This window comes from Somniosus microcephalus, chromosome 8 (genome assembly GCF_052327205.1).
Source record: "Somniosus microcephalus isolate GS21.2 chromosome 8, FLI_Smic_1.0, whole genome shotgun sequence".
NCBI classification, from domain to species: Eukaryota; Metazoa; Chordata; class Chondrichthyes; order Squaliformes; family Somniosidae; genus Somniosus; species Somniosus microcephalus.
In genome coordinates, this window is record NC_140994.1 from 71,434,954 (window position 1) to 71,448,328 (window position 13,375).

At 51.2% G+C, this 13,375-nt stretch overlaps 1 protein-coding gene across 1 annotated transcript in view; it reads right to left on the bottom strand.

Annotated features, from left to right (window-relative positions):
- The window catches only part of papss2b (3'-phosphoadenosine 5'-phosphosulfate synthase 2b), a 73,704-nt gene that overhangs the window by 33,136 nt on the left and 27,193 nt on the right, over nucleotides 1-13,375 (bottom strand). Inside the window, exons 6-7 of the mRNA XM_085994874.1 lie at nucleotides 9,177-9,290; nucleotides 1,476-1,587 (exon numbers count right to left, since the gene is read on the bottom strand). Of these exons, the coding sequence (XP_085851000.1) occupies nucleotides 1,476-1,587; nucleotides 9,177-9,290 (226 nt within the window). The remainder of the gene's footprint in view (nucleotides 1-1,475; nucleotides 1,588-9,176; nucleotides 9,291-13,375) is intronic.

Consider the following 13,375-nt stretch of genomic DNA (forward strand, 5'->3'; position numbering starts at 1 on the left):
CATTTGTAACTTTATTTCCTGATGCCGAACCTTCTGTAGTGGGTGTAGGAGGTTTAACAATGCGGACAAACCACTCTATACATCGGAACTGAGTTCTCGGCCTGTACATAGTATGTACAATTGGTCTACCTTGACTTGCACCTTTTAGGATCTATTTGTTTGCTCCCCTAGATCTATTTCTCTACTCCACTAATAGTGTTAGGTGTCAGCTGTGGCTCAGTGGATAGCACTCTCACATCTGAGTTAGAAGGCTGTGGGTTCAAAGCCCACTCCAGAGACTTGAGCACAAGGTCTCAGCTGACACTCCAGTGCAGTACTGAGGGAATGCTGCACTGTCAAAGGTTTGGATGAGACATTAAACCTAAATTCTCTAAGGTGGATGTAAAAGATCTCATGGCACTATTTCGAAGAAGAGCAGGGGAGTTATCCCTGGCGACCTGGCCAATATTTATCCGTCAACCAACATCACTAAAACAGATTAACTGGTAATTATCACATTGCTGTTTGTGGGAGCTTGCTGTGCATAATTTGGCTGCTGCATTTCCTACATTACAACAGTGACTACACTGCAAAAGAGCTTCCTTGGCTGTAAAGCAATTTGGGACATCCTGGGGTCATGAAAGGTGCTATATAAATGCAAGTCTTTCTTTCTTTTATCATTTAGAATATTGTTTCTTTCACTATTCTGTGCTTTTTCTGCATCTGCCACCTAACTGCCCACTCCACTAACCTATGTGCTCCTATCTTCTTCCTCACAGTTTGCCATCATCCCCAACTTTACGTCATCAGCATTCTTCATTGCCATTCCTCTTGTGCCTCTGTGCAAATCATTTATATAAATGGAAAGCAAAAGAGGTCTCCGCACAGATCTCTGGAGACACATCACCAGCCAATCAGTTAAACATCCATATACGCACACTCTGTTTTCAGTCCCCCAGCCATCTCTCATCCCTGCAGCTACACTCTTTAATACCATGTGCCTTCATGTTCATAACAGTCTCTTATGTGGCACCTTATTAAACACCTTCTGATTCTTCATTTCAAGGCAGTGATGATGTAGAGAGGAACGTATCAGATACTCTACTCCCTGCAAGGTAAGACCACCATACAATATGTGAAAATGATCACTTTCTACAGCTTATTTTTACTTTAGATAACTTTTCCATGTCATTAAATAAAATGCCAACAGGAGACTGGGCAACCTGCAAATAGCATGGAAGCTGAATGTAGCGGCATACTTGAACCTGGCAACGAAAGTGGTGCCCAAAACAGCAATGAAACTGTCCAGGACATCAGCTGGTATCTAATAGTGGTGAGAAATGCCACAAGTAGGTGAAACAATGCAAGCAACCCTGCCTCACTGTGAGGATCAGACACATTTTATACCAAAAAGACTCTAATGAATATAATGGAGACATTAAGGGCCATCATTATCACGGATACAGTTTGAAGAATTTGCAGTCAGTGATTCTTACCATCCAAGAGAGTCCCAAAGTGTAGAACTTGCAGAAACTCCCTCTCCCTCATGAAGCCTGAGAGTGGAGTCGCCCAACCTTCAGATAAGACCTGCACCCACTGCAGATCCAACTACAAAAAGAACAAATTACTGGGTGAATCCAATGTGCTACCACCTCACTGAACATACAACAAATATTAATGTGTGGCAGAGCCACCAAAGGACTCAGATCATTTGTATATAATTCCTTTAACAACATGTTAGCTACAGCCTGAGTCTGTATCTTTATTTATGCTGTTTAACTGTACAGAGCGTTGTTACTTTAACAGCGCGGCTAAAACGTGATGACATCACGCCGTTCATCACGTGATTCCCCACTGGCGGGAAAACGTGATGATGTCATGACGTCAGCCACGGGACTGCCGGAGCAGTCCTCGTGGAGCCTCCGAAGAGAGCAGACCGACATTTGATGTTATCCTGCAGTTTCTTGTTAAAACCTGTTTGTTTCATTAAAGTTCGTTTTGTTTGATCGCCTGAGTAGAACTCAGTCTTTTAGTTAGGAACCCACGTTCCTACATTGGTGACCCCGACTTTCGCGAACGGTTTTCGCGGAAGATCTTCAGCATGGAAATGAACGCCGTGACTCTGAAACTGCCACAGTTCTGGGAGCAACAACCAGCCACGTGGTTGATCCAGGCTGAAGCCCAGTTCGCCATCAGGAACATCGTCACGGATCAGACCCGTTATTACTACATGGTCTCCGCGCTCGATAGTGCCACTGCCTCGCGGATCGTCAGCCTCCTCGGTAGTCCTCCTACTGACTGCAAGTATGATACGTTAAAGGCGCGGTTGCTACAAGTCTTCGGGCTCTCGAAGTCAGAACACGCTCGCCAGCTTCTTGCTATGCCCGGCCTCGAGGACTCCAAACCGTCCGAGCTCATGAGCCAAATGCTCACGCTCTTAGGTGCTGAACCGGAATGCTTCCTCTTCCGGGAGCTATTCCTCTGCCAACTGCCGGAGCAGGTTCAGGCTGCCCTAGCCAGGTCCGAGGTCACAGACTGCGCAGGGCTTGCTGCCGAAGCAGATAAGATTTTCACAGTAACCCAGCAGTGCTGCGCTGCCACGAGACGCCCATCCCCCACAGACGCGGCTCCAGCTCCTCTTGCAGCGGGCTGGTGCTCCTACCATGCCCGTTTTGGTGCGAAAGCACGACGCTGCCGCTCTCCCTGCAGCTTTTCGCCCAAAAAAGAAACAAAGCTCCTGCGTTCCTGGCGAAGGAGGACCGGGTCTAATGGACGCTCCGCGGCTGCGATGGCCATCGGATCTTCGGGGAAACTTCTTTTCATCACCGACTCCCTATCGGGTCAACGTTTCCTTTGCGACACCGGGGCGCAGTGTAGCATCCTACCTGCGTCGAATCTCGATATGCAAGCTGGGGACCACGGCTTTTCCCTCGTGGCGGCTAATGGCGCAGCCATTCGAACTTTTAGAAAGCGGCGGGTCCAAGTGTGTTTCGGCGGTCAGCGCTTCCATTGGGAATTTGTCACGGCCACAGTCTCGCAGGCCATCCTAGGGGCGGATTTTCTGTGTGCCAACGGCCTCCTCGTCGATGTCCGGCACCGCCGGTTGATCAACGCGGCCACCTTCCACTCAATTCCGTGCCACCACGGTACCGCTGTGTCGTGCTCTATCGCCTGCGCGTTCCCATCTCCGGATGACTTCACTCGGCTCCTCGGAGAGTTCCCGGAGCTGACCAGGCCCACTTTCTCCTCCTCGGCCACGAAGCATTGTGTTGAACATCATATCACCACTACTGGGTCCCCGGTTTATGCACGGGCTAGAAGGCTTGAACCCGGCAAGCTCGCGGCTGCGAAAGCGGAGTTCGACATGATGGAGCGGCTGGGGATTATTCGCTGGTCGAATAGTCCCTGGTCTTCGCCTCTCCACATTGTTCCGAAACCGGGCGGCGGCTGGCGGCCATGCGGCGACTACCGACGCCACTACTCCTGATCGGTACCCGATCCCGCATATTCAGGATTTCTCGGCCCATTTGGCGGGAAATTCCATCTTTTCAAAAGTCGACCTCGTCTGGGGGTATCACCAGGTGCCCGTGCACCCACAAGATGTCCCGAAAACCGCAGTCATCACCCCTTTCGGCCTTTTTGAGTTCCTGCGGATGCCGTTTGGCTTGAAGAACGCGGCACAGGCTTTCCAGCGCTTGATGGACTCCGTGCTCCGAGACCTAAACTTCATCTTCATCTACCTCGACGACATTCTCATCACCAGCGCTAGCAAGGAAGAGCACATCTGCCATTTGCGTACCCTCTTTACACGCCTCAGTCAGCACGGTTTGATCATCAACCGGGCCAAGTGCCAGTTCGGCCTGCAGTGGATCGATTTCTTGGGACACCGCATCACATCAGACGGCGCCGTCCCCTTACTGATGAAAGTGGAAGCTGTTAACTCTTTCCCGCGCCCGCCAACCGTCAAGGCCCTGCAAGAGTTCCTTGGGATGGTCAATTTCTATCACCGATTCGTCCCTAAGGTGGCTCTGCTTATGCAGCCTTTATACGAGGCCCTCAAGGGCAAGTCCGGTAAGGATCCAATCAGCTGGACGGCCGAGATGGACCAGGCATTCGTCAACACCAAGAGCGCCTTGGCCAACGCAACCATGCTGGCGCACCCACTTCCAGGTGCCACCATCGCCCTTACCACCGACGCGTCAGACTACGCCATCGGCGCAGTGCAGGAGCAGTGGGTGAATGGCACGTGGCAACCGCTGGCGTTTTTCAGCCGTCAACTACGGAGAAATGAAAGAAAATACAGCACTTTCGATCAGGAGTTGCTGGCCCTTTTTCTAGCCATCCGCCATTTCCGGTTCTTATTAGAAGGACGTCCCTTCATGGTTTTTGTCGACCACAAGCCTCTAACGTTCACCATGGCCAAGACCGCCGAACTGTGGTCAGCTCGTCAACAACGTCACCTGACGTTTATTTCTGAATTTACCACGGACATTCAACATGTGTCTGGTAAAGACAACCTGGTAGCGGATTGCCTCTCCCGCGCGACGGTCCATGCGGTTCACCTTGGGATTGACTACGCCCTCATGGCTGTGGATCAGGCCTCGGACCCAGCGGTCCAATCATACAGAACCGTCCCCTCTAGTTTCCAAGCGACCGACGTCAGTTTCCAGGCCACAGGCACCACGCTCCTTTGCGACGTCTCCATGGGTGTTCCCCGACCTATCGTGCCAGTCGCATGGCGCCGGAAAGTGTTTGACGCCATACACGGGTTGTCGCACCCTGGTATGAAGGCTTCACAACGGCTAATGTCGGCGAAATTCATCTGGAAGGGTATGCACCTGGATGTCTGTGACTGGGCCAACACCTGCGTGGTCTGCCAGAAGGCCAAGGTCCAGCGTCATGTAAAAGCTCCAGAGGCTACGTTCGCTGTTCCGGAGTGTCGTTTTGACCACGTGCATGTGGACCTTGTGGGGCCACTTCCGCCTTCCCGTGGTTATACGCATCTCCTCACCATGGTGGACCGCACCAGTAGGTGGCCAGAGGCAATTCCTTTGGTTTCCACCACTTCGTCAGACGTCGCTAGAGCTTTCATCTCCTGTTGGGTTGCTCGTTTCGGGGTACCGGCAGACATCTCTTCCGATCATGGGCCACAATTTTCCTCGGAGCTCTGGAACGCTGTAGCTCAGGGGCTCGGCACCAAACTTCATCGCACCACCGCCTATCATCCACAGGCGAACGGCCTGTGCGAGCGATTCCACAGATCGCTTAAAGCCGCCCTACGGGCCAGTCTTCAAGGTGCAGGATGGGTGGACAGACTCCCATGGGTCCTTTTGGGTCTTCGTACGGCGCCCAAAGAAGACCTGCAATCGTCCTCGGCGGAACTTGTTTATGGCCAGCCGCTCCGAGTACCAGGGGATTTCCTCCCTTCTCCCACAGAGCCATGGTCCGCCTCCCAGCAACTCGTCAGCCACCAGGAAGTGGCCAGATGCTTCGCTCCAGTGCCTACATCAAATCACGGCCTACAGAGCTCCCATGTGCCGGCTGAGCTGAAGAACGCCGAGTACGTATTTATCCGCCATGACGCTCACTGGGATCCGCTCAAGCCCCCTTACACTGGTCCTTTCCGCGTCATCGAATCAGGAGACAAATCCTTTTCGGTCGACATCGGAGGAAAGCCAGATCACATTTCGGTGGACCGGTTGAAGCCGGCTCACTTGGACCTGGACCGCCCAGTCGTCATCGCTCAACCGCCGAAACATGGCCGACCGCCCGCAGCCGCCGTGCTAGATCAACCACAGCCACCCGCCAGCTCGACCACACTCGCCGCGCCAGCTCAACCACAGCCGCCCGCCAGCTCGACCACCATCCATCAGCTTCCTCTGCAGGGTTACCGAAGTCGCTCGGACAGACTTGTCAGGCCTCCTCGACGCCTCACTTTTGCTGTTAAAGACAATTCTGGGGGGGCACATGTGGCGGAGCCACCAAGGGACTCAGATCGTTTGTATATAATTCCTTTAACAACATGTTAGCTACAGCCTGAGCCTGTATCTTTATTTATGCCGTTTAACTGTACAGAGCATGGTTACTTTAACAGCGCGGCTAAAACGTGATGACGTCACGCCGTTCATCACGTGATTCCCCACTGGCGGGAAAACGTGATGACGTCATAACGTCAGCCACGGGACTGCTGGAGCAGTCCTCGTGGAGCCTCCGAAGAGAGCAGACCTACATTCGATGTTATCCTGCAGTTTCTTGTTAAAACCTGTTTGTTTCATTAAAGTTCGTTTTGTTTGATCGCCTGAGTAGAACTCAGTCTTTTAGTTAGGAACCCACGTTCCTGCAAATGCAATGATTCTTTTAGAGTTCAGATTTCTTCTAATAATATATAACCAGGTGTGGATTTAATATCAGTAACTGCCACAATATCCAAATGAAGTTTTAAATCTGTTGACATTTATTAACTTTTGTTTGAAGTTAAGTACATTTTTTCTCCCCTTTTGGTAGATGATAAACCTCTGACCTATGCACAATGTCCACAATTCTCTTGTACTGTGGCACAAAATGCGTACCTGGAGATTTAAGTGAATACTAACATAGACACGGTACAAACACTTTGGCCCCGATTTTCTGGCAGCCGTCGGGCGGCTTTTCATGTGGCCGGGGTCCGAAAATCACGGAAAAAGCGGGTCGGGACACCCCCCACCTGATTCCCCGCCCTGTCCGACTTTCGGACCGCCGTTTCTCCGTCAGCCGCTTCAGTCCCAGCCGCCGCTGGCGGGACTGCTCGTCGGAGCACTAATCACCAATGATCACCTTGTTAAGGAAGATTTTCCAGGGCCGTTGCGACTTTGGAGCTTTCCCCACATGAAACACGCCTGCGGGGAACCCCGCCGATGAGAGCTGGCGTGAAAACAGCTGGCTTGCTTGCTTGCAGCAGCAGGTCGCTGAGGGCTGAAGAGATTTAAATAGGCAGCATTTGCAGGCTGCAGGACCTTGTTGATCAAGGCTTGGGGGAACTTTTTGAAGCCTTAGGAGCAGCTGTAGAAAGAAAGTTGGAGCCTCACACACTTCTCCAGTGTGAGCGCCTGGGAAGCCCCTCTCACCACCCTAACTCAGCGCCCCCTCAATGGAGGCATCTGCCAGAAGCATGGGAGGCCTTTGGTACCTTCCCTTCCTGGCATTAGAGGATCTCCAACAGCAGAGGCAGCAGCAGCAGAACCAGGGACAGCAGGATGAGCACCAGGAGCACCAGGCTGCTGCTCACTCACCTGAAGTTGCACTGGCCAGAGGGGCCAGCGCTTGGAAGTGGCTTGAGAGCACCTTGCTGCACTTTAGGGGGCCAGTGGGACCCGTTTCTGCACTGGCAGTCCTACTCAGAAGGACTTCCATGAAGATCTGGTTTCTCTGTTCAACAGATGGCCAACGCTCCTCAAGAGATGTCATTCTCTTATGAGCACTCACCATGTTTTCCGTACCCTGGCAAGTTATCTCCTGCATGGAGGTTGCCAACCTTTCCATGGTGATGCGTTCATGTGCCAATGACTCCACAAAGGCTCTGCCCATGGTCGCTATGGACTCCTCCATTCGCTCCACACTCGCAGCGACCCTGGAGACAAAACCTGCCAGAGACTCCTGCATCTGTGCATGGAGATCCATCACCTCTTCTCTTGCCGATGGACCCAGAGGCAGAGGGTCGACATGCAACGCAGCTGAGCTGAGCTGGCAGAGTCCTGCGCCCTCCGACGAGGACTCTCCACTGCTGTCCCTGTCTCCAGAATCTGCTGAGGCTCACTTGTGAGCTGTGAAACACCAGGTGACAACACTACTCTATGTCCCGAAGGTCCCCCTGAGGTGTGAGTGTCTGCGCTGGTGCTGGGTGCGCTTACTTCTGCTGACGCTGCGCCCTCAGAGGTTGGAGCTTCCTCTGAGGAGTCTGGCTGCACAGCCTCTTCCTCCTCCACAGTGAGGACGGGGGCTCTGGATGGTACTGTGGGGGAGTAAAGGAAGGAGATAGAGATGTAATGCCAAGGTTCTTCTGGTGACTCCCAGCGAGTTGGCATCTGCTGACACCTGCATCCATGCAGCATTGGTCTCAGTGGGAGGCCTCTTCCTCCCTGACCTAGGGAACAGGACCTCACTGTGGGCCCTAACCCCATCCAATAATGCCTGCAGTGAAGCCTCGTCGAATTTGGAGGCAGCTCGGGGTCTGGCACTGACCACAGCTGCTGCAGGCTCCTCTGCCATCCTGTATGGTTCGTTTGGAAGCCTTCAGAGGATGCAGTGCTTGCTATGGACCTTGAAAGCACCACGAATGATTGCATCATACTGTGGGGATTTCTGACTCGAATTGGACAATTAGCAAGGCTTCCCACATGCTGGGAATCAATTGGCCACTTGAGGGAAAATTGCGTGGAGCTGGCTGACTCTTTTTTATGTGTGTCAGAAACCCCACATTCGGGGAAATCCGACCATTCCCCACACAAGCCGAAAATTGGGGCCTTTGTTTTGGTTTCCAATTTGATATAACAAATTGCTGACTATGGTCACTGCCTGTCCCATGAGGTAATATCATCAACTTCCAGTTATTTATACAGATATTCCTCTTCAGTGCCCGGGTAGGGTGGAAATGCTTATTGCAAATTCTGCTAACGACTTTATGCCTATTAACTTTGAAGGCATTGTCTGTCAGATAAAGGGGCTTATCTCTATCTGGGTGGGTGAGCAGTTATCCACAGGAATAATGCTCCCTTATAGGAATTTTATTTAAATCACTGATAAGAGGACGGTTGTAGTCTCTCCCTGCTTCCAATTTCGCACAACTAGACACAGGCTTCAACAATGCTCTTCAAGTGCCATATCCTCAGCAGGGCAAGAGAGCAGCCCTATACTCTCTCCAAAACTGGGGCCAATGTTTCTTTTCTACACAGCATCTGCCTTAAACATAACTGCTCTCGACTAGATGACACCTTTCACCTGCATACAGCAATATATTTAAAGAAAAGCTCTTCTGATGGGAAACCACTGGGGGAAGGGAGTCTGGCTCCTTTGTGTTGGCATTACAGTCACTCTGCAGTAGCTAGGCCTCAATAATTGTTCAAATAATGTACAACTGTGTAAAGCATTGGCGATCTTTTTTTTGTTTTATCGCAGTGTCACGTAAGTAAAGTATTTTTTAGAGTAGAATGCAAAAGTGTTACCTGCGTTATCTGCAGTGTGGGCAGAACCTGGGCAGCTTCACGTGCCAAGTCCAGCTTGTTTTCAAGGACAAAGAGTTCCTTCACTTCTTCATTTGCAGCAGGGGGAATAATGCCCTTAGAGTAACAATAAATACATCAGTTCTAAATTCTGCTGGCTGGTCTCCCAGAAAGTCAGAATGCGACTCATTAACTCTCCTTTCAGGGTGGGTTCCAAACATGTCCCAGTTCAAGAGTTCGTCTGTCCAATGTTGGTAATTAGTAACACAGTTTGACAGTCAGAACTGATAACCTGTACTTGGGCCCTAACTCACGTCACTGGTATAGCACCTGCTGTTCCAGAATTCACTTAAGGATAAATGTCAGGTTCCACCACAAGTTCCACATTACAGCGGCTCACGAGCCACAATCGCAGTATCTCACCAGTGACAGGGAGTTGCAGATGTTCCTCAGCTCCTTTAAGAGACTTGAACTCATTCTCACCTGTGCTGCTTGTGTTTTGTCCTCTCATGTGGCCACTCTGAAACTCAATCTTCCCTTCATGTTTGTTACAAAGGGAATTGGTACAAATGTGTTGTTGCGTGATTAAACCTGCACCCCCCCGCCCACCACACCCCCCTCTCCCCCACCCCCCAGCCCCCGGTATGAGTGAGTGGTTTCTAATTTGCCACAAGAGCAAGCACTGAAATGGAAATTTTTGACTATTAATAAATAAGAGCCAGCTTAGTGGATGATGCATTTGTGCACCGTACCATGTCAGAGTGTGCTGGGACAAAGTGACTTAAGTTCACAAGTTCAGATCTCAGCTGCACTAGCTCTATGAGCAGATGATCAGAGGCAAGGAAGGAAAGAGCAGATATATTGGAAAACAAGTCAACCTGGATCCTTCTGATACAGGTCTTAGTGGCTTACTACAGAGCAACATTGGGGGATGCCTGGGTAAAGCGCACACACACACACACACACGTGCACATCTATGTACACAAACATGCACAGGCACACATGTTTGTATGCTCACACACACACTTGCAAACACTAGGGCTTAATAGGGGTAGTTTTGTGAATTCCTGCTCCCAATGCATAGCTTTACCCACCAGGAGTGGAGTCAAGAATTTAGCTGCTCTCCCCATGATTTTCCATCCATTAGTATAATGAATCTACAAACTCCTCCATGGCCTCATTCCACCCTTCTTCTGCATTCTTTTCCAGCCTTTATGTCCCTCCCCATGTGGTCCAGGTCACATATTCTAGCCTTCTGCATATTCCCACTTCCTCCACTCTTGTTACATGGGAAGGAACTTAAGAACAGAGGAACAGGAGTAGACACATTCCCCTTACTGCTCTCTTTCTCTTAATATATTTCTAAAAACTTTTACTGATATGCCTTGCAAGTTTTTTTTCATATTCCTCTTTTGTATCTCTTATTACTTTAATGTATCCCTTTGTTTCTTTCTCTCGTTCTCCCAGTCCGCTAGATTTCCACTTTTCCTTGCATTTGTGTGAGCCTTTTCTTTTAGCTTGATACTGTCCCTTACCTCATGTGTTGACCGTGGTTGCTTAGCTACATGCAGAGATTTTGGCCTAGAAATTCAGTTGCTTGTGCCACCAGTTTGCGCCCAAAGAGGCCACTCAGAGGCTTTAGCGCCACTGGCCACAACCACCACGATATTTAGCGGGGCGCTAATGGCGGCGTTAGCCTGTAGCGCTGTGCCGCCACCGATGACGTCATCGGTGTGTGCAGCGCCCCGCTACCGCCCCGAGCGCCATATTAGGTCGCAGCCGCCTCTTCCGCGCCGGCCGCAAATAGCGACCGGTACACAGGGGCCTACCTGTGGCGGTAGTGGGGCGAGTTAAGGTGGAGGTGCGGCCGGCCGGTTTTTCGGTGGCCGCCTGCCCGCACCTCCGTCCCCGGCCTCCTACACCCACCCCCCCGTGGCATTGCCGGCTGTTTCCCGAGAGCCCGGCACTTCTCCTTGGTGCCGGGCTCATTTGCCGGCACTCGCGAGCGGGGATTGCGCTGTTGCAGGCACCTCCCCCTTAACAGTGGGAGGAAGGCCTGCAGTACCGCAGCCTGCCGTGCCGCAGCGGGTGGCGCTGCGGCACTTTGCGTGCCGAAATTCAGTTTCAGCGCCCCAAGCGGGGCGCCTAAAGCCTTGTTTAGCGGCCGGCTTCCATTTGGGGCGCTGAAACTGAATATCCCGATGGCGCAAGTGGCTCCGCGCGCAGCGGTAATTCCGGCGCCCAGGCGAGCTTGGCGCCCCAAACTGAATTTTTAGCCCCTTGCCTTTTATTGGTATGTACTGGTTTTGTATTGCACCAAAAGCTTCTTTGAATACTTCCCAATGTTTGTCTGTAAGTTTGCCCATTAACAGTTCAGCCCAGTTTATGGTGGTCAATTTATTTCTCATCCCTTCGAACTTTGCCTTACTTAAATTTTAAACCTTGGTTTGTGATTCTCCCATCTGGCTCTCAAACCTAATATCAAATTCAATCATATTATGGTCACTATTTGCAAGATGTTCCATCACCATCAGATTATTGGCAAAACCTTGAACTACCTTAGCACCTACTCTGGAATTCCCTTCCTCTCTCTATCTCCCTTCCTGTCTTTAAAAACCGTTAGCCTAAAAATTCAGTTGCTTTGCGCCTCCCGTTAGCACCTTAAGAGGATACTAACGGGGAGCAAGGCAACTAGTGCCTAGGCGCGGCGCCGCTAGCGCCTCCCGCGAAATTCGGCGGCGGTAACTGTTAGCGCCCCGCGGCGCTGCGCCTCCGGCGATGACGTCATCGCCGTGCGCAGCGCCCCGCTCGCACCCCGGCCGTGATCTTCGGTAGCGCCCCCTGACTTACCGCCGGATGCTATGTCCGACGGGGTCAAGGGGGCCTACCTGTGGCCGGGGTGGCGCAAGTTAAAGTGGAGGTGCCGAGCGGCCATTTTTGTTGTTGGCCGCCTGCCAGCACCTGACCCCTCTGCCGTTCCCGACCTCCTCTGAAGCCCCTCTGCGGAGTGCCGGCTGCGCTCCGTGAGCCCGGCACTTCTTGAGTGCCGGGCTCTTTTGCCGGCACTCTGATCCCGGTGGCCCAGCTAGGCCCCGGGTCGCGCTGCGCTCAGCCCCTCCCCTTTAATAAGGGGAGAAAGGCCTGCAGTACCGCGGCACGACGTGCCACAGCATGTGGCGCTGCGATATTCACTCACAGCGCCCCAAAAGGGCGGTGGGGCGCTTCCAGTAGCACTCAGCCTCTCTCTTGGGGTGCTACCGGTGAATTTCGGCTGCAGGGGCGCTAATTTTTTCGGGGCACTTAAAGTAGCACCCTGGTGAAGTTAGCGCCCCAAAGGGGGCACGACTCAAGTTTTTCCCCTTGGTGTCTTTCACCAACCTTTCGGTCACATCTCCTAACCCTCTCAAAATGGCTTGGTGTCTGTTACTTCACTCCTTGGTCAAAGGTGCTAAGCAAATGGAAGCTGTTGTTGATTTTTATGGAGCAGTATGGATGGTAACCGTGGAAACGCCTGTCTCTGAAAGCAGTCCACATTCAATACCAAAAGTAACACCCATAGAAAAGGTAGAAGAGGAATGCGAAGTGAAGGCTACATTTTGTTTGAATTAACATGTAATGGAAGAAATATTAAATTATCATTTATCCATAAGGCTGCTCCACTTGTAAAGGAAGGAAACTGAAATAAACAAAGCTCTTTCATGATTAATTTTTTGATTTTTATCAAAGCAAAACTTACTACTTTTGTTATTGATCTAGGTATTGAGGGCATAATCTGCATGTTTGCAGATGATACTAAGATCTGAGTGAATGTCAGGACTGTAGAGAATGCTCGACAACTACAGGCGGATCTTGATGTGTTGGGGGATTGAGCTTGTGACTGGAAAATGATGTGTAACTTAGAAAAGTGCAGTGTTATGCATGTGGGCCAGAGTGCTCTCCTGGACTAGTTTCAGCTGCCTAAAGGGGTGGGAGAGGAATTTCCCAGATTTTTTCTCCCCCAAATTGGCCTGTGTTTTTATCTGGGTTTTCGCCTCTCCTGGGAGATCACATGGTTTTGGATGGGGTGGGGAGTGTATATCGTGCGATGCACAAGGCCTCGCAGCTTTGTGGGACAGGCTGGGTGGACCAGAGGGTCCTTTCCTGTCCATCATTGTTCGTATCTTTGTAGAAATATCATAAAAACACATAATACCATCATTAAC